Source organism: Ceratotherium simum, chromosome 14, assembly GCF_057802395.1.
Source record: "Ceratotherium simum simum isolate JZ-2026a chromosome 14, ASM5780239v1, whole genome shotgun sequence".
NCBI classification, from domain to species: Eukaryota; Metazoa; Chordata; class Mammalia; order Perissodactyla; family Rhinocerotidae; genus Ceratotherium; species Ceratotherium simum.
In genome coordinates, this window is record NC_141913.1 from 49,308,717 (window position 1) to 49,331,346 (window position 22,630).

The 22,630-nt window shown below is 33.4% G+C and overlaps 1 protein-coding gene across 5 annotated transcripts in view; it reads left to right on the top strand.

Moving 5' to 3' along the window:
• The window catches only part of RELCH (RAB11 binding and LisH domain, coiled-coil and HEAT repeat containing), a 116,854-nt gene that overhangs the window by 15,827 nt on the left and 78,397 nt on the right, over positions 1–22,630 (top strand). For all 5 annotated transcript variants that reach the window (XR_015554336.1, XM_087439313.1, XM_004422599.3 and 2 more), the window contains exons 2-5: positions 8,642–8,731; positions 16,780–16,851; positions 16,963–17,018; positions 17,124–17,237. Coding sequence is in view for 4 of the 5 variants with exons in the window: in XM_087439313.1 (XP_087295439.1) it covers positions 8,642–8,731; positions 16,780–16,851; positions 16,963–17,018; positions 17,124–17,237 (332 nt within the window). In the remaining variant the exon portion in view is untranslated. The remainder of the gene's footprint in view (positions 1–8,641; positions 8,732–16,779; positions 16,852–16,962; positions 17,019–17,123; positions 17,238–22,630) is intronic.

The following is a 22,630-nucleotide window of genomic DNA, read 5'->3' on the forward strand; positions in this document are numbered from 1 at the left end:
TGATACAAAACATTGGGGAAAAGTGGTTAGATTAATTTTTTTTAAAGAGCTGGAAATTTTAGATACTATATATATAGTGATCTAGGAACTCTATTTTATAATATATCATATTAGTTATTTATCAGGCAGTGGTTTATTCCAGTCTAGCATTTTGTATTTTTACCTATTTAAAAGATGTGTAAGTAAAAACCCTTGTAAAAAGTTTACCTATATTTTGGTATTTATGTCCTTTCTTTTTGTGACTCATTGTCTAGCTTTGGTTAAATTTCAAACGGTGGAGGGAAAACAGAAAAATTTTTTTGTCATTTTAAGACACTAAGAAATAATAGCTATTTCCCAGTATTACAACTTTAATTATTAAATTCTAGGAGCCAATGGATACTGACCAGTGTTTAACTGTTTTTTTCCTCTGTACATCCAAGTTTTATTTTTTCCGACATTTTATTCTGAAAATTTCAAAACTTAAAGGGGAAAATTGAAAAAAATTTTTGTACCCATTACCCACTATCTAGATTCTACCATTAACCTTTTACTATACTTGCTTTATCTCATACCTGTACATCTCTCCAACCTTTAAATTCTTCCAAAAATCCGTCTTATCTTTTGTATTCATTTCAAATTAAGTTGCAGATATCAGTATACTTTTCTCTAAATTATTTCGCATTCATATCATTAGTTAGAGCTCAATATTTAGAAGTTTTTTTCTTTCGAGGTAAAATTTAAAGACAATAAAATATGTCTTATGTATACCATTGATGAGTTTCAACAAATGGATACACCTGTGATAACCCAAACTCCTCCTGTCAATATGTAGAACATTACCATCACCTCAGAAAGTTCCCTCATGCTCCTTCCCTGTCAGTTCCCACCCCTTCCAGCCCCTGACTCCAAGAACCTCTATTATGAGTTTTTCTACAAAATTACTATTGCCTGTTCTAAAACTTTATGTAAATGAAATTATACAGTATGTACTCTTGTATAAGCCTTTCATTCGGTATAAAGTATTGAGATTCACTCATGTTGTTGCATATGTCAGTAGTTTGTTGGATTTTTTTAATTGCTGAGTAGCGTTCCTGAGTTCAGCCCATTTATAATGTGAACTTTTGAGACTTCTGTGGTTACTATTATTATTTGATATTTCTTGGCTTATGCTTAAAGGAAATTATGCTATAATAAGGAGTACTGTAATATTTGGTTGTGTGTCATTATTATTTTTGTTTTATGCTGTCTAAAAACATAAGTTAATAATAGCAAGTTATTATTTATCAGATATAATTAAACTGCAGGGAAATTAAATGCTTCTCTGGATAGAAGCATAGTGTTCTAAGAGGGCTGTATATAGAATTTCACTTAGTTCACCTTAATAGGAATTTGAAGATAAGTGGTACATTGATAATGACATAGCTCTGTATGAAGAGTTAACCATTTCAATTAATGGCATGTACTAAGTGCTTTAAAAAGAAGTGGGAGGGGCCGGCCCCGTGGCTTAGCGGTTAAGTGCACGCGCTCCGCTACTGGCAGCCCAGGTTTGGATCCCAGGCACAAACCGACACACCACTTCTCCGGCCATGCTGAGGCCGTGTCCCACATACAGCAACTAGAAGGATGTGCAGCTATGACATACAACTATCTACTGAGGCTTTGGGGGAAAAAAAGGAGGAGGATTGGCAATAGATGTTAGCTCAGAGCCAGTCTTCCTCAGCAAAAAGAGGAGGATTAGCATGGATGTTAGCTCAGGGCTGATCTTCCTCACAAAAATAAAAAAAAAAGGAAGTGGGAGAGCCCTATGTGGAGTGCAAATCTGTATTTCTATAACTTGCATTCATTTGTCTAGATTGTGCTTTCTGAACACAAATAATCTATTTCCTTAGATCAATATATAAACAGTAAGTAGCACAGTTTAATAAACAAGTTGACCCAGCCTGTCATTTGCCCTTTTTTGCATCAGCTAGATATGTCACCCTTAATAAGTATCAGCTTTGATTTCTTAATTTAAATGAGAGAATGTTTACATAGTGCTTTCTGTTTAGGGACACTTAAAAATCTAGTGAAAGCTAAGGACTCTCCCCACCACTACCATGTGCTTAAAACACAGAACCGTTGAAGCCCTTCCGTTCACCCTTTGCATCCCATATTACAAATTCAATAAATGAAGTGTTTAGGAATCATCTTGTTTTCTCTCTTTACTTAAATGCTATCCATTTCATTACCAGGACATGTTAATTCTACATCAAGTAATAATCCACATCTGACCACTTCTCACATTACTGCTGTCTCTGTTCTAGTCCAGATCTGATCATCTCTTACCTACATGACTATAATAGCCTCTCAGCTGGTCTCTCTACAAACCACTTTCCTTATATCAGCCAAAATGATTTTCTAAAAATGTGTGTTTTTCTTGCTTCCCATTGTACTTGGAATAAAATTCAAACTGTTTGCACTGGTTTTCAAATTGTTTACACTGGCCTCTGTTATTCCCGAGTCAGGTCTGCCTAAAATCCTTTTACCTCATTCTGGTCTCACCTGTTCAGTAAGGGCTTTCCCTGAGCACACTAATATTGCACCCCAACCTACAACTGCCTATGCTTCTGACCTTGTCTTGTTTCATTTTCTTTATACCATTTTGATCATTATCTGAATTTTTTTTTTTTACTTAATGATTGTTCTCTTCTCCACTAGAATATTCTCTAAGAAGAGGGACCTTGTCAGTCTTGCTGACACAGAATTCCCTGCCCTTAAGATGGTACCTGACAAATAGTAATAGGGTATTAAGTATTTTCGGGTATTAAATGCAGTTCAATAAGTCTCTGATTTGAATATTTGAATCTCTATTTCCTTTTATTGTTTCCTATACAGTAAAACCATGATAAATTTTTACAATAAGCACCCCAACACTTGTAGAATCCTACAATTCATTGAGTAAGAAAACTAAGCAGTCCTGTATTATCTTCGAAAGAGTAGAAGGCTGACTTAGTGTTTCCCCAGGAGGAATCACCCGAAAAGCAGAGTGTTCAACAATAACCAGTTCTGCATGTGTAAAATTTAATATAGAAGCAAATCCCTTTGTAATTGATTTTATTAATTTATCTTATTTACATCCTGGTTCACTCCTATAAACTATTATAAAATGTCCTTCCTGGTCATTTACACCCTAGCCTGCCTGACCCCTTGGAGCTTCTGTACATTATAACCTTACTATATATACCAAACTTGTCCTGTACTTTGAAAACTCCATACACTTGTTTATTCTTTCTTTCATTTGTTGACTTGGTGGACATTTATTCTTTAGGGCTCTGTTTAAAATGTTTTCTGATTGAAGCCTTCCATAGCCCCATTGGATCTGGGAGTCACTGAGAGTGAAGTGGGATCTAAGAGACAAGAAATTTCTGATCAACAAAAACAAAAACAAAAAAAACTGCATCACAGAGATCTAATAAGAGTTGAGGTGTTTTTATATAAATTAATTTTCCCTTTTCCACTGTTTTACTTTTCTACATAGTACTTGATCATCTTTTGGCATACTATATCTTCATATGTTTTGTTCACTGCTAATATACACAGTATCTACAAAAGTACCTGGCACAGAGTAAGTGCTCCATAAATACTTAGTGAATGAATAAATGATAACAACTCCTTAAAAACTTAAAAACCACCCTTAGCTTGGGGGTCATGTAAAAACAGGCCTCGGGCCACATGTGGCCCACGCCTTAGCTGGCCAAACCCTGTTCTAAAGCATTATTCCCCTTAACAAGTGAATATTATATTTTTATATTACAGAAACTAAAGAGGGGGAAAGCAGCTTAACGTTTCTCAAAATGTGTTCTGAGTAACATTAGTTCCTTGTGCTAATAAATAGGTATTACCCAAAAAAGGAATGTGGTGGACAAATGATTTTGGGAAATGCTAGCTTTTGTTTTGCTTTGCATCAGGATTTCTATGGATCTTTGATATACCGATGTGCACTATAAATAGCTAAGATATTACACACACACACACACACACATTTTTTTCTTCCTAAACTCTTAGGAGGATCTTGGGGCACAAGGGCCTTTGTGAAAAATATTTACGAAACTGATTATTTTACCTTCACTTTGGAAGGATATTTTTGTTGGATATAGAATTTGAGTTGCAGTTTTTCTCGTACTCTGAAGACTTTGTTCCTTTCTTTATTAATTAATAGCTTTATTTACACAGAATTTAAGTATCTTAAAATTCACTCATTCAGAGTGTACAATTCCTTTGTTTTTAGTATATTTAGAGAGTTGTACAACCATCATCTAATCTAATCCTAGATCATATTCATCACCCCAAAAAGAAATCTCTCACCTGTTAGTGGACATCTCATTCACCTCCACCTTCCAGCCCTAGAAAACGACTGATGTACTTTCTGCCTCTATAGATTTGCCTATTTTGTACATTTCTTATAGATAGAATCATACAATATGTGGTTCTTTTGTGACTGGCTTCTTTCACTTAACATAATATTTTCAAGCTTCATCCATGTTGTAGCATGTATCAGTATTTCAGTCCTTTTTATTGCTGAATAACATTAAATTGTATGAATATATATCCTGCGTTTTATTTCTCCATTCATCAGTTAATAGACAATTGGTTGTTGCCATTTTTTTGCCCTTGTGAATAATACTGCTATAAACAATCATGTAACAGATTTTGTATGGACATATGTTTTCATTTCTTGGATGGAAGAGGAAATGCTGGGTTATATGGTAACTCTTATATTTAGCCTTTTGAAGAATTGCCAAACTGTTTTCCAAAGTGGCTGCACCATCTTACATCCCACCAGCAATATATGAGTGTTCCAATTTCTCTACATCCTGACCAACAATTGTATTGTCTTGTCTATTTATTAAAGTAAGATATAATTCATATACTGAAATTCATCCTTTTAAAATGTACAATTCAGTAGTTTTCAGCATACAGTCATGGGCTGCATAATGGCATTTCCATCAATGACAGACCGCATATACGATGGTGGTCCCATAAGATTAGTACCATATAGCCTAGGTGTGCAGTAGACTATACCATCTAGGTCTGTGAAAGTACACTCTATGATGTTTGCACAATGACAAAATCGCCTAACAACACATTTCTCAGAACGTATCCCTGTCATTAAGTGACACCTGACTGTATTTACAAAATTGTGCAATCAACCCCACTCCCTATTTCAGAACGTTTTCATTACTCCTAAAAGAAATCTTGTTCCCATTAGTAGTCATTGCCGATTCTTCTCTATCACCAGCCCCTGGCAGTCACTGATCTATTTTGTGTTTCTATGGATCTGCCTGTTCTAGACATTTCATGTGAATGGAATCATACAATATATGGCTTTACGTGTGTGGCTTCTTTCACTTAGCATGTTTTCAAGGTTTATTTTGCAGCATATATGAATACTTCATTTTTTTTTTTTTTAAGATTTTATTTATTTATTTTTTTCCCCCCAAAGCCCCAGTAGATAGTTGTATGTCATAGCTGCACATCCTTCTAGTTGCTGTATGTGGGACGCGGCCTCAGCATGGCTGGAGAAGCCGTGCGTCAGTGCGCGCCCGGGATCTGAACCCAGGCCGCCAGCAGCGGAGCGCGCGCACTTAACCGCTAAGCCGCGGGGCCGGCCCAACTTCATTCTTTTTTTGATGGCTGAATAATGCTCTATTGTATGGATATACTACATTTTATTTATCTGTTCATCAGTTGATGGACGTTTGTTTTGTTTGTACTTTGTTGCCATTGGGAATAATTTGTTAATGAACATTCATGAACAAGTTTTTGTGTGAACGTAGGTTTCCAGTTCTCTTGAGTGTATACCTAGGAGTGGAATTGCTCAGTCATATGATAATTCTATGTTTAACTTTTTGAGGAACTGCCAAACTTTTCCAAAGTACCACACCATTTTACATTCTGACCAGCAATGTATGAGGGTTCCAATTTCTCCATACCCTGTGAAACACTTGTTAGCATCTCTCTTTTTTATCATAGCCATCTCGTGGGTTTGAAGTGGTGACTTACTGTGGTTTGATTTTCGTTTCCCTAAAGACTAATGATGTTGAGCATCTTTCCATGTACTCGTTAGCCATTCATATATCTTCTTTGGAGAATGCCTATTTAAATCTTTTGCCCATTTCGAAATTGTGCTCTTTTTTTTAATTGAGTTATAAGAGTGCTTTATATTTAGTAGATATAAGTCTCTTATCAGATGCTTGATTTGCAGATATTTTCTCCCATTGTTTGAGTTATGTTTTCATTTTCTTAATGGTGACTTTTAAAGTACAAAAGTTTTTAATTTTGATGAAAATCAGTTTATCAGTTTATTCATTTATCACTTGTATTAGTTTCCTATGGCTGCTGTAAAAAATTACCACAAAGGTGGTAGCTTAAAACAACACACATTTATCATCTTACAGTTCTGTAGTTCAGAGATCCAAAATGGGTCTTGGGATGGGCTAAATGGGCTGAAATCAAGGTGTCAGCGGGTCTGTGTTCTTTTCTGAAGTCCCTAGGGGAAGCCATTTTCAGCTTCTAAAGGCTACATGTATTCCTTGGCTTGTGGCCCTCTTCCACTTTTAAAGACCTTTGCTATCACATTGGGCCAACCTGAATAATCCAGGGTAACTTCTCTATTTTAAGTTCAGCTGATTAGCAACCTAAATTCCATTTGTATGTGAGGTAACATATTCACAGATTCCATGGATTAGGGATGTGGGCATCTGTGAGGGGTCATTTTTCTGCCTACCACATTGTTTATGCTTTTGTGTTGTATCTAAGAAATCATTGCCTAAGCCAAGGCCATAAAGATTTGCTTCCACATTTCCTGCTAAAAGTTACATTTAGGTCTCTGATCCATTTTTAGTTAATTTTTACTTATGGTATGAAATAGTGTTCCACCTTCTTTATTTTGCATGTGGATATCCAGTTGTCCCAGTGCCATTTGCTGAAAAAACTATTCTTTAAGTCTAAAATCAGAAAGTGGGATTCTTCTATCCTTATTCTTTTTCAAGATTCCTTTGGCTCTTCTGAGACTTTTTCATTTCCATGTGAATTTTAGAATCAGGTTCTCAATATTTATAAAAGATGCAAGAAAAAGCCAGCTAGGATTTTTTATAGGGATTGCAGGGATTTCATTAAATCTATATTAATTGTGGGTTATTGCCATCTTAACGTGGATCTTCTGATCTATGAGCTTGGGATATCTTTCCATTTATTTAGATCATTTTTAATTTCTTTCAGTGATGTCTTGTAGTTTTCAGTGTACAAGTCTTACACTTTTATTGTTAATTTTATTCCTAAGTGTTTTATTCTTTTGGATGTTATTGGAAATGAAATTGTTTTTTTAATTTTGCTTTTGTATATTTGCTTTGTTCAATGCTAGTGTATAAAAATTTGATTGTCTTTTGTGTGTTGACTTTGTGTTCTGCAACTTTGATAAACTTATTTATTAGGTCTAATTATTTTTTAGTGGATTCCCTAAGAGTTTTTTATATTCAAAATCATATCGTCTGTGAATAGAAATAGTTTTACTTCTTTCTTTCCAATCTGGATGCCTTTAGTTTCATGGGTTTTTTATGAGAAATCAGCAGTCATTCAAATTGATGTTCCCCTATATGTAATGCATTGTTTTTCTCTGGCTGCTTTTAATATTTTCTCTTCATTTTTGGTTTTCAGCAATTTGATTATGATGTACCCAAGTTTTTGTTCTCTTTATCTTCCTTGGTGTTCTCTGAGCTTCTTGAATTTGTATCTGTTCCATCTCTTGCCTCCCCTGTTGTTGACTCCAGTTCTACATATGTCAGACCTTTTGGTCCCTGAGGCTCTGTTAATTTTCTATTTATTCTTTTTTGCTCTTTGTTCTTCAAATTGGATAATTTCTGTTAATCTGTCTTTAAGGTCACTGACTCTTTTCTCTGTTATTTCCAGTTTGTTATTAAACTATGCAGTGAATTTTAAATTTCAGATATTTATTTTTCAGTTCTAGAATTTCCATTGGTATTTTTTTATATTCTCTCTTCTTCTGTTAAGATTTCCTCTCCTTTCATTCATTGTGTGTATATATTCCTTTACTGAACATAGTTAATATAGCTATTTTAAAATCTTAGTCTACTAATTCCAACATCTGGATTACATTGAGGTTGGTCCCTGTTGATTGTGTTTTCTCTTGAGACTGGGCCACATTTTACTGCTCTGTGTATCAAGTAATTTTGGACTGTGTGGTAGACAATATGTGCATTATGTTGTAGAGACAAGATTCTGTTCTATTTTTTTTTCAGTGTTGTTTGTTTTGTTTTTTTAGTAGAAAATTATCTTGTTGGACTCAATCTGCAGACTCTCAGGCAGCAGCTCAAATTTCATTCCAGTTTTTTTTGTCTTTAGCTGGGCTGGTTGCAATATGCCCTGTGTGTGCATTGTTCAAGAGTTAGCCAGAGATTTGGGCAGGGAAACTTGAGTTATTTTAAAGTAGTTTAATTTATGTGAGCATTTTGCCCTTAGTTTATTGTTTTAATAGAATTCCTAGATCTTGGAATCATAATTTTATTAACTGGAAATAATCTTAGGTAATTGATTTCCAGTCCCTTATATTGACAATTAAATAAAAATCTGTTTAATTCTTTTATTTTTCTTTTTACTACAGATCGAGCTGGGAGCATCAGTACCCTTGATTCTTTAGATTTTGCAAGATATTCAGATGATGGTAACAGGGAAACGGATGAGAGAGTGGCAGGTGAGTAAGATTGTAAAGACAGGTTTGGGTTCTTTGACATTCCAGAAATAATAAAATGACTTGAAGGATTCTCTTCCTTCTACAATTTGGTATGTGAATATAATTATATAGTTATTATACAAACTTATGTTACTAATTTATTGCCTGCAGGGAACATCCCAACCCTTAACTTCCTCTTCCAGTGATGCTGTGAGTTTCTGGTTATACACACCTACAGCTTGCTGAGTTCTGCTTGTAGCCAACAGTTTACAACCATGTAGTTATAAAACAGGTTTAAGTTAGCCATGGTTCAGTACAAAGTTAGTGAGACCTTGGTCTCCTCAGTCCTTCAATTCTCCGAACTAGCATTGATGTTCAGGTGTTGTATACCAAAGCAACTCTACTGATTGTTAAAAATTGGTTGAAATACTTCTGTGCTGGTTTGCAAATAAAACTTTGTCTTGAGTTCCTTGGGTGCTCCCTAGCCATCACGGCATCTCTCTGGAAACTTCTCTTGACTTTCCTATGATCCGGAAAATAAAAGATTAATGCTTGGTACAGCAGGGGCCTCCAGGACCTGTCTATTCCAATAAGAAGACCAACATCCTTTCTAGTTGCTTGGTTACTCATTCCAGTATCCTTCCCCTCCCTACCTTTCTACCACTTCTACCTTCTAGGCATCACCATTGGATCTGTAGGGACTTCAGAAGACCAATTTGTACCTACTGTGTTCCACCCACATCAAATGAGGCCAGTTGGATTCTGCTGGGGGTCCACTCTGGAATTTACCAGGCTCCTTAAGTATCAAATGTCTCGTACCTTTCTGGTGCCTCAAGGCTGTGACTATCTGTCATTGAAGTCACTCCTGAGTGCCTTGTAGGAATTGTAGTTTTCATAGGACGTTGGCTCTGAGAGAGGTGGGGAAAGCAGAGAGATATCAGTTAGGAATTTTGATATCTATCAGAATGGTGGGTGCTCCTGAACAGGAGAGATGCCACATGGGACAGATGGAGCCTATAGGGGGACTGTGGGGTCAGGAAACACTCATAATGTGGATTCCTCTCTTGACCAACTTTGTTGAATTTTTCTTCCATTTACTGAGAGAAGTTTGTTAAAACCTACCAAATGTTTACCTGTCACGGTCATTATGAATAAAAGTGAGTGCTAATTTTTATATAGCACTTGCTCCATTCTAAACACTGTTCTAAATGTATATTAACTCATTGAGTTACAGAATTGTTATCATCCCCCACCCTCCCCAGGAAACTGAGGCACTTAGAGGGATTAAGACTTCAGTTGCAGAGCTAGGATTCAAATGCAGATAGCCCAGTAACAGAGCCCACAATTGACTGTACCATATGCCACCTTTTAGCATGAAGGATGAGTTTTGACCTGATTAAAAGTGACATTCCAATATATGATTTTGATTCATTGCTCAAGAATAGAGATATCAAATATTTAAAAATCTCAGTATTATATGAGTTAGAAAAAAAGTGATGTAATTGTTTTTAGTTTAACAGACACTAAGAGAGGATTCAACAGTGTAAACAATTGCAATATCAATTGAATAGGGAAGTCATTGGAAGAGTTTAATGTAGCTCCCTATATCAAATCATGATTTAGTCATAAGCATCATTTATTGACAGCTGTATCGAAACAGCTAATCACATCAGTAATATCTAAAAATTAGCAAATCAAATGAAAATTATTTGAATCATTTTAGGACTAATTTATCCTACTAATTATATCATTTAAGTAGCATTATGTTATGTATAAATATAGAGTAAATATTAAATATTATATATTTTGTTATATATTAAATACGTGGTATTTTAGTTTATTAGAGACTAACCAAATATACCTAGTTTTGTATATGGTATTATTGTCCAAATGGTTACATATTAGAAGATAACTCCTACCCAGAAATTGGCCACATAATTATTTCCTTTCTTTAATCTCCATTTGAAAACCTAAATTTTAGATTTAGTTAAATTTAAGAGATTCATCATTAATTCTCATTATTTAGGTATTTTAGTATTTCTAATTTGAGGAAACATAGATGTAAAAGCAAAATGTTATAACTAAGCATAACTAAAATGTTTTAAATAACATGATAGTTGTGATCTTATATTTTTAATCTAAAGATTATACTCTCTACGTTTAGGGAGCTAAAGTAATTCTGATTGCTATACAATGTTAATACATAAATAAATGCTGTCTTTCATCTTCATTGGGTAAGGGAGGGAAAACATGTGATTCCAAGAGAATAGCTTTTGGATTTTTAGTGCTCCTATACTGTATAGCCTATTATAGAACCAAATGTGTGATACATGGGTGAAACTTTACAGAAAAGTTTCAATTAATCACAATTCCCATTTCCAAAAAGATTTTTGACTCTTTGCTAACCATTGGTAGTAACTTAAAAACTTATCAAAAGACCGGTAATCCAGAAAATATAATTATCCTGTCATCTATCATTGGATCACATGTAAACCTCACTGAGAAAGAACAAAAATCTCTTTATTTTCCTATACCAGTCTTGGGCAGAAGGAGATTATAGATAACACAGATATTGAGTCCATTGCCCCACCACGCAAATGTAGGGTCTGCTCCAACCTTTAATCAGCTTTTGCTGTTTATGAGACAAATAGGTATGACATTTGTTTTCAGTATCATTCTTACTATCTTTTCTCTAAATTTAAAAATCCGATTATTTTTTCAAGTCTGTGCAGGTATTCCTTCAAAGAGGAAGAGATCTCTAAAGGAACAAATGTGTATTGAGCTCCTGCTCTGTGCCACGCACTGTGCTGGGTGCTCTATTTAAAATATTTTATTTAATCTTGTTAACAATCCTACATACTAGGTCATGATATCCTTATTTTATAGATAATAAAACTGAGGCTTACAAAGATTGAGAAATTTGCCCAGTAGCCTCCATATAGTAAGGAGCAAGATCAGGATGTGAACACATACCCCACAATTTATCTTTTAGTACCAGGCTGTAGCTTTGACCCATCTGTACATTCACGTGGATAGCAGAATCTTGTCTTTCCCATACAAGACTATTTCAACATAGCCATTTTCTTTTAAAAGAAGTAAAATTGTAAAAGCTTTTCATTTTAAATATTTTCCATTTCTGAATTTAATAGTGTAAATTTTCACATAAAAATGATTTAAGGACTAGTAGATACCAAATCAAAATGAGCTTACTCTGACTTTTTAGGAAAAGGCTTTCTGTATGTTATTAAACAAAGCTAGTGTTACTTGGTGCATATACACTGTGCCTCTTAAATTTTCAAGTTTTCTTAAAGATAGCAAAGGACATCTATATTCTAAATATTAAGATTGCCATTCTTTAATTTATTTTAGGCATTTTGAGTATCTGCTTTGTGTTAGGCACTAGGTTTAGAAACATGAAATAGATAAAGTTTCTGCCCTTAAGGAATTTTTACTGAAACATGTCTATATCTGTAATATAAATAAATGTTCAATACATTGGAAACGGTGATAAGGACCTTGTTAATTTTGGAACCACCTCTATCCCTGTCTCAAGTTCACATGATTCATCTGTTAGCATCAGACTGTCTGATATTTTTTGTTCTCACATCTCTGCCTGTTACTGTATTACTTCTCTAGTTCACACCTTAACTTTTATGTTGGGATCTAGAGAACTACAAAAGCTGTGCTTTCTAATTTGCAGGGAAGGACACTCCTGACTGCTGGTAAGATCAGTCATATTTCAGATTTATTACATATGACATTAAGTATTGGAATGGCCATTCAGTCAACAAATATTTGTTGAGTGTTTACTGTATAGTCAAGATATTATGCTGTTTTGGAGCACAATAATCAATAAGATAGACATATGAAGCCTTTATAAAGGTTATATAATCTAGTAGGCATTCTAAAATGATATTCAGATTTTTGCCTGTGGGATAACTGTCCATTTCCCCTGGGTAAGAAGCAGCATTAGTAGCCTTCTCATTTCTTAGCTATTGGCCTGCAGCATACATATCCAGGTTTACCAGGATTAAATAAGCCTATTTCTCTTCTTATTATATATTTCTCCCCTAGTACAGATATCTGTACTTCCTATTAGCAGTACTTTTTGTTTTTCTTATTTCAAACCTTACTTAAATCTTATTTATGATTTTGTATGATTTAAAATAGGATAGATGCTCCAACAAGACTTTAAAGGCAACAATTCTTTAATATAGTTGTTGTAGGTTGTTGTACTTTATATGATAAGTCATAAAGATCTGAACTAGGGAAATTGCAGAGACAACTGAGATGAATGGTTATTTAGGGGGTTACTCAAGGGTTGGGATCAATATGTCTTGGACATTTAATTAATGTGAGAGTAAGTGCAAAGGTTAAGTGAAGAGTAGTCTCCAGGCTTCCTGTTTGGGCAGCTGGGTAGACAGTGGTGCCATTAATGGAGGGAGACTGCAGGAAGAGAAGGGAGAGCAGATTTGAGAGGAAGATGATGAAACTCATTTAGATAGGATTGAATTCAAAACTTATGAGACATTCAAGTGGGCATATCCAGAAGATAATTAGGTAGGTCTGTATCTTGGGGAAAAGGTTTAAAGATTTCTGAATCTTCAGAGTACTTGTGATAGTTAAAACCATAAGAGGGAATATCATCCCAGTGGAGTATGTAGAGTAATTTTCAAAAAGGGCCAAGGATGACACCCGGAGAACTGCCAACTTTGAGGTGAGTGGTAGAGGAATCTGTAAGAGATCTGAATAGGAGGAATAGTAATAGGAATAATTTTTTTCTTCTAAGGCTTGGGGAAGAGGATTTTTTTCCCACTAAGATGAATATAGAAAACTAAATGTCTACAATCTATGGAGATGGCATCTTGCTTCCACTCATTTATTTCTCACTGTCTACTAAGTCATGCTTGACAGTACCTTACCTTTGTTAAGTCTGTAATAGACAGGAGATTCTCTAAACCCAGGAGGGGTGATGATGTACTGTTTTAGGATTTTTGTTGTATTTTAGGAATGGATTTTTATTCTAACTCATATTCTTAGAATAATTTTTCCTTTTCCTAGAACTGTTTGTGGGATGATAAAATAAGTATTAAAGATGGACAAGTAGTGTTTTATTATGAAGTCAAATCACCTTTTATTCAGGGGAAAAAAAAAAACAAAACAGGAAATTCTGACTGGAAAGAAGACTGCTATGAGATGGCAAAGCCCTTGACTCATACCTATTGATTTGAACTCTTCAGTAGTGAACAGGAGTGGGAATGAAAAAATACTTGACTCTGATCAGTGTTATGGGAAAGATCTTCCAAAATAATATTTTTCAGTTTCATACCAAAATGAACTAAGACTAGCAAATATTTCAAGATAATACCAGTATATATTGAGTTGGGGCAACAAAGGATTCATATTTTTTTTGCTTTGAAATTTAACACTTTACCTTTGGTGTCTCCACATAGTCAGTTGTATATCTCCCAAGTCATTACAGCATAATCTTCAAACACTCAAGTACCTCTGATATAATACCAATATTATTATTATCCAATAATGCCAGTATTATTCCCAAGGTTGGGAAATAACTGTTTCAACTAATCTAGAGTTGCTGATACTGACTTAATCATTAATTATTTTGATAATTTTGTAATATGCAATATTAAAATTTGCCTACATCTTTGCAGTTATTACTTTAGTTTCAGTAAAATTGCTTTCAGCAGAGTTGGGCTAGTTGAGGGTTGGGATAGTGAAGTGGACAGTTGGTAGTTGATTCTTACAGTGTTTTTTAAGAACATAAACATCCTCAAACATTTTTATGAAGAATATTTGAAAAATACTTGGAGGTTGTTTGGTACAATGTATCTCACTACAGAATAGTTAATTTTGAGCTTTAATCCAATATTTTTTTAGTAAAGAAACAACAAATATCTATATGTGTAATATAGCTGTTCAGACCTTTCTTGTGAAACTTTCTCATGTAACTGCAATTACTTTATAGAGATGTACTATATCTTCAAAGATTTGCCTTTGTCCTTTAAAGTCTATATTGTATATTAAGAAACATGCAGCAGAGTGAATTCATTTTGATAAGCACTATCTTTTCAAAGCATTGGTTACTTTTAATGACATTTGGCAACGTATATGTGGATGTACATAAAAATATAAATTCTTGCCGTCTGACATGGGTTTTTCTGGCTTTCTGTGCCTTGATCATTCAGTGTTTTCCTCTTGGTCACCTAAACTTTCACCAATTGAGTTTGAGTTTTTCAGTTTGTGTTTTAACCAGTTTGTTGGTTTTTTTTTTTCATTTATTTTTTTCGTATTTCTCTCATTCTGGTGCAGGGCATTTCTGATCTGCAATTGTTCTGTAACATGTCTAAGTAAATTGTAAGTGATGTTAAACATAATATGTATACTCATTTTACTTAAGGTATAGTTAAGTATTTTTAAATCAAAATCAGTTGCCTAGAGTTTTAAAATTTAGAAAAAAACAGTAATCCTATTCTGTATTTCCCTTACACACTGAATGTGTGCGGTCTGACTTTAAACACAAACTCTAAGAGTTTCCAGAAGTGTCAAGTATTAGGGAAAATGTTTTAACTTTGTTGCACAGAAATGTTTGCAGATCAGCATTGCTAACTACCAAAAAAGAAATAGTAACATACATGTCCTCTGATTTTTAGTTGTGCTTCCATGTTGCTGCAGTGAAATTCTGTGCATCAAAATAATTGGTCTTCATGTACTAGATGTGATTCAGTTACATCTTAAGTTTTTAATGAAAATATGCAAACTGAGTGAATCCTATTTTTCCATATATTTTTATAGCTTTGTTGTCTCTGAGAGCATCTCATTTGCCAAGTTCTTTTTTTCTGTTTGTTAGTCAATCAGGAAAAAATTGCTTCTTTAAATTTTTTAATTTGCTAATTTTTATGTAGAACTGTTTAAATACTATAATTTTTTAATATCTGGTTGCAACAAAGATCACTTAGTTTTCCCAGAGCTTTACTTCACGGAAATGGCTCTTTTTCCACATCTATCTTGCTTTCTCTTCAGAGCAGTATTTACATATTTTAAAGAAAATTTCCAGTTAAGACTCATATAGTGAACTCTTGCTTATAATGAAACATTTTAAAGAGCTTATTAAAATGTTTCCTCAGTATTCATGTTTATCTTAGAATCAGACTCTGTAGTAACAGGAGAAATCTTTGAATTTCAATAATATCTCTTAACATGAACAAATATCCATTTGAAGAGTTATCAGAAACTTTGAAATTCTGCTTAATTTTACTTAATAGCCTTAGAGAACTACACTTTTAGAATTGTACACAATTATTTGCTTTAGAATGATCTTAATTAGAAATTAAAAGATAAACTATTTCTACCCTTTGACTTTAAATGAAACCTAAAATAAAACCCTAGGAACTTTTTTTAGATATGTGTTTAATATATCTATGCTTGTTTATAGAAAACTTACACTTGTTTGTAGAAAAATTTATAGGCATCCCAACATTTGTTAAGTATTTAAACCATATTCCTTCAACATTGTAAGGAAGGGATATATTCACTAACATTTTGTGTCTTGATTTTATAACATTATTCTAGATAATGCATTTAAAAATACCTTTTTTTTTTTTTAATCCTAAGGTTTTCGTTAAGTATATTTGCTTGGACTTCATCTAATTTTTATCTTTTCCCCTAAAATTATGTCACCTGAAAACATTCCATTGTGTTTTCTTACCTAGACTGAGTGAAGCAGAAGCACCCAGATTACTAACACTTTTATTTACCTAAATGCAAGTACGCCACAGATTGTATTTTTAAATAGTGCTATTCCTTGTCAGACAGCTAGAACATTTGATCATTAGTCCCCTGAATTCTAAAACTATGGAAAACATTCACCAGTTTGCTTGCAAATCAACTCTGCTGCATGCGTTCACAAGTTTCATAAAGATTGCATGCTTTCTGTTTTCAATACAAATTGTATTTTTTTTTCATACCCATCCTTGCTTTTTATTTTTTTATTTTTGTTTCCCTTTTCTTGGTTGGATGGCTGTGTATGTTTATTCCAAATCCCTGTCCAGTCCTGGAGTTTGAACTACGGAAAGCCAAGGAGACCATTCAGGCCCTCCGAGCCAACCTGACAAAGGCTGCAGGTGGTGTACATAAAACTTTTTTGAGCCTTTTTCTACTTTGACAATGTAGAAGTAGCTGAGATATTTTCAAATGTAAAATAGTAAAATATTATTTATATTTTCTTTCACCAGAACACGAAGTTCCTTTACAGGAACGAAAAAATTACAAATCAAGTCCTGAAATTCAGGTGAGTGAATGACAGATCTAAATGTATCTTCCACATAAAATGGTAGCACAAGTATTGAAGGAGGAAAACTTACGATATTGTATCTGTCTTTTGTTTTGCCGCCAGGAGCCAATCAAACCTCTTGAAAAGAGAGCTCTAAACTTCTTAGTCAACGAATTTTTATTGAAGAATAACTACAAGCTTACATCAATAACCTTTTCTGATGAAAATGATGATCAGGTACAGTTTTAACATATAATTTATTTATTTTCTCTTTTATCTAGTTTCTTTAATTTTTAAAAAGTTATCCATGTAGTAAAATTCTATAAGGCTAGTTACCAAACATGACATTTACTTGCCTGCTCAGTCTATTACTCTTTTGGCTTATAGTTTTCCTCTTCTACATAAAGACTGTCATTCTTTTCAGGTAGCTTTTTACAACTCCCCAGTAACTATATAATCTGCTCATATTTGCATGTATTTATAAAATGTGCTTTTTTTTTTACTTTAAAACATTTACTTGGTAGTACAGATTAATGTATACTTATAAACCAGTTTAACTAAAAACCTCCTCAATAGCACTATAATAATTAAGATGATAGATAAATAGATAACAACAATTAAGAGAGAATATTTTGGGTGAGAGTGAGAATATAAGGTGTATCTGAATAGGAGCCAATTTTAGAACCTCATTATCTTCCTGATAAACTCTTGTAAGCAAAGAAATGATGGCTTGTTTCAGTGTTATCTCCCAACTCTGGAATATTTTGACTTCTTAGGGCTAATGGATCAGTGTGAATCTTGCGCTTAGGAAAGTAAATACCAAAGAGTTTATTATGTAGAAATGAGGAGGCCATGATTTTGAATCAGGTGTATTCCATTGGTCCATAAAATATCCCCTAGATCATTTAGCAAAAATAAAAGTTCTGTAAGGGAGATAGTTCAGTTACTCCCTCAGTTATTGTAATGTATTTGGCAAAAACTAAATACAATAAAATTAATAAACTATCTAGCTAATTTTTATTAAATGGTAGTTTTATTGAACTATGTCAAAGACATTAAACTAATATTTACCTAACATAAATATTACACTATATTATGATTATATTTTAGGTTAATCATATTTTATGATTAACCTAAATCACAAATTTAGGTTAATGATCAACTAAACAATGAATAGGAAAAATGGTGTATATGTGAGAAACATTGAGAGGCCAAAAAGAAGGCAGCAAAAGAAAAAAAAGAGGAACAAAGAGTATATGAAACACATAGAAAACAATAGCAAGATGGTAGATTTAAATCTCAGCCATTTAAATGTAAATGCTCTATCCTTCCTATTAAAAAGGCAGATTACTAGAGATTTCAAGCTTGCTCTCTCAATAATTGATAGAAAAGGTAATGGAAAATCAGTTAGGATATGGAACACATGTGCTGTGCTGTCAACCAACTTGATGTAAGTAAAATTAATAAAACACTCTATCCTTCAATAGGCCAGATACATATTTTCAAATACATATGAGTCACTTACCAAGATAGACCATAATATGGATGATAAAGAAAGTCTTAATATTTAAAAGGATTTAAGTAATACAAAGTATGTTCTCTGATCACAATAAAATTAAATGAGTAACAAAGATATATGGAAAATCCTTAAATATTTGTAATCGAGTATTTCCAAATAACATAAAGAGGAAATTGAAAGGGAAATTATAAAATATTTTGAACTGAATGAAGACGAAAACATAACATGTCAAAATTTGCAGGATGTAGCTAAAGCAGTACCTATGGTGAAATTTATAACACTGAATGTTTATAATAGAAAAGAAAGATTTCAAAGCCATGAAATCAGCTTCTTCCTTAAGAAACTAGAAAAAGAAAACTAAACGAAGCTGAAAGTAAGCAGAAGAAAGGAAATAATAAAGATGACAGCATAAAACAATGATACAGGCAACAGAAAACAATAGAAAAAAATCAGTATAACAAAAAATTGATTTTTTGAATCAATAAAATTGATAAACATCTAGCCTGACTGATTAGGAAAAAGAGAGAGGAAGCAAATTATCAGAATCTAGAATGAGCAAAGTTACATCACTACAGATTTTACTTATATTAAAAGGATAAAAAGGGAATTTTATGAACAACTTTACTTGAAAAAAGATAACTGCCAAAGCTAACTCAGGAAGAAGTAGATTTGAAGAACTGTTTATTTATTAAAGATACTGAATTTGTACTAAAAACCTTCCCACAAGGAAAACTCCAGGTCTAGATGGCTTGACTTGTGAATTCTACCAAACATTTGATGGAAAAGTAATACCACTTGTCTACAAACTCTTCTAGAAATGGGAGATGGGAATACTTCCAGACTCATTCTATGAGACCAGCATAATTCTGATATCAAAACCAGACAAAAAGATCCCAGGCGAAAAAAAAGTTACAGGCTCCTTTCCCTCATGAACATAGATGCAGAAATTCTACATAACATTTTACTGTATCAAATCCAACAATATGTAAAAAGGCTAATACATCCTGACCAAATGGTTTATCCATGTAATGCAAGTTTGATTTGCTATCCAAAAATCAACCATTGTAATTCACCATATTAAGAAACTAAAAGAGAAAAAAACATCATATGATCATCTCAGAAGATGTGGAAAAAATATCTATAACCCATAAAAACTTTAAAGAAACTAGAGAAAGAGAGGGATGTCCTCAACCTCATAAAAGACATTTACAGAAAGCCTATCACTAACATCATCTTAATGGTGAAAGATGAAGGACAAAGCAAGGATATCTGCACTCACTACTTCTCTGGATCATCACACTAAAGATTCTAGCCAATACAAGACAAGAAAAAGAAATAAAAGGCACACATTTTGGAAAGGAAGAAATAAAACTGTCTTTATTCGTTGGTGGCCTGATAGATACTTGTGTAGAAAATCCTGTGCACTATCCAAAAAAGATACTAAAACTAATAAGTGATTTTAGCCAGGTTATAGGATACAAGATCAGGAAACAAAACTCAATTGTATTTCTGTATGCTAGCAACAATTAGAAATTGAAATTTTAAAAACATCATTTACAAAAGTATCAAAAAATAGGAAATACTTAGGGATAAATCTGATAAAGCCTTGTACACTGAAAACTAGTATACATGCTGAGAGAATCTAAAGAAGACATAAATAAAGAAATATATTGTGCTCATAGATCAGAAGATTCAATGTTGTCAAACTATCAGTTTCACCAAATTCATTTGTATTTTCAATGCAATCCCAATCAAAATCTCACCACCATTTTTTGTGGAGATTAATTAGTTTATTCTAAAATTCATATGGAAATGGAAAGAATCTAGTATAACCAAAACAACTTTAATAAAGAAGAACAAAATTGGGAGACTTAAACTATCTGACTTCAAGATATTATAGTCAAGACAGTGTCTTATTGGTGTAAAGATAGACAAATAGATCAATGGAACATAATAAAGAGTCAAGAGATTGACTTATACATAGATGATCTTATGATTTCTGACAAAATGCAAAGTAAATTCCATACAGAAAGGATAGTGTTTTTTGCAGTTGATGCTACAACACTTTAATATCCATATGCCCCCAAAAATGAACTTCAAACCATACCTCACTCCATATACAAAAATTAATTCAAATGGATCATAGATTTAAATGTAAATTCTAAAAAGGCTTCTAGAAGAAAACAGGGAAAATTTTGCAACCTTGGAAGGTAGACAAAGATTTCTTAGATATGACAGGAAAAGTAGAGTGTCCTTCAACAAATTTGTTCTTGTCAAAATTAATAACTTCTGCTCTTTGAAAGCCACATTGAAGCAAATGAAAAGATAAGCCATAGATTGGTGAAATATTTGTAAGTAATGTGTCTGATAAAAGACTTGTATCTAGAATATATAAAGAACTCTTTAAACTCAATAATAAGAAAAAAATGTAATTTTTAAAAGAATGGACAAAAAATTTAAATAAATACTTCAAAAAAGAACATACATGAATGGCAAATAAGCACATGAAAAAGATACTCAGCATCTTTAGCCGTTAGAGAAATGCAAATTAAATCACAGTGAGATACCACAACACACTTGTTAGAATATCTAAGACTGTACCAAGTCTTGGCAAGGATGTGGAGCAACTGGAAATCTCATCATTGCTGGTGGGAATGCAAAATGATACAGTCACTTGGGAACACATTTTGGCAGTCTTTAAAAACTTAAAACATTCACCACTTGTATGACCTGGTCATTCCATTCCTAGACATTATAATCCAAGAGAAATGAAAGCATATGTCCATACAAAGACTCCTACACAATGTTCATAGCACCTTTATTTATAGTAGCTAAAATCTGGGAAACAACCCAAATGTCCCAAAGTAGGTGATTGGATAAAAAATTTTAGTATATCCTTACAGTTGAATACTACTCAGCAGTAAAAAGGAATGAACTGCTGATAGATACAACAACATAGATCAATCCAAAAATCATTAATCGGAGTGAAAGAAACTAGACAAATAGAGTACTTACTGTGTGATTCCATTTATATAAAATTCTAAGAAAGGTAAACTAACACACAGTGACAGATCAGTGTTTGCCTAGGAACAGGGCAGGTGTGAGGAATAAGAGGGAAGGATTTCTTTGGGCCCAAGAAAACTTTTGGGAGTCAACTAGTTTATTTTCTTGACTATGGTGATCTATTCAGGGGTGTATACATATGTCAAAACTTAGCAAATTGTACATTTTAAATTAGCTGGTGTATTTATTTAAATTTTGCAGTTTATTGTATGTTAATTACACCTCAGTAAAGCTGCCTTTTAAGAACGGCAGTGGAAGCGCTCATCAATAACCTGTTCTTTAACCATTAAGCGACATTTAGTGCTAATTTCAGCTGGCCTGAACCAGTGCTGTCTAAAGCCCTCCTTTCGTGTTCAGCCTCTAGCCAAAATTTAAGAATTTTGAAGAAGTCTCACCCTATTTTATTTTCTATCATATACCCCCATTTTTATCCTCTTAATGGCACTTTTCATTACCTGAAATTATCTTGTCTCCCTGACTAGACTATAAGCTCTTTGAGGCTAAAAGAATCTCTTGTTCATCTCTGTATCTGAATATATAGTAAGCACTCAATAAATATTTATTGATAGTTTTCTCATATTTTTATCTGCATACAATCATTGTCATACTGCTTTTGCTTCCCTCCTGCCAGTTTTCTTTTATGACTAATTTACTCCCCACCCTTTCTTTCTATCATGCTATTTGAAACTTTTATTTAATCATGAATAAACTTTCTGTATTTTCAACATCTCCTCAGAATGTCCTTTTTGCCCTAAATAAAACTTGTCTCTTCACTGAGAACCCTGTTTCCCCTATTTTCCAAGTAGATGATGGCCCATTTCACAATCTAATACCAGAAGCTCCCTGGCGCCCAGCGACATTGCCCTGAGCTCTACTATAGGAAATTACCATGCTCCCACTGCCACTCCAGACTTGGTCACTTCCTTACTCCCACTATATCTGTTTTTTCACCTTATTGATATCTCTACTTTCCTAATCTCTCCCTGTTTATCACATAGTCATCTCTCCTGCCTTCTGCTTTAACTCTTCCTTAACAATACCAAATTTA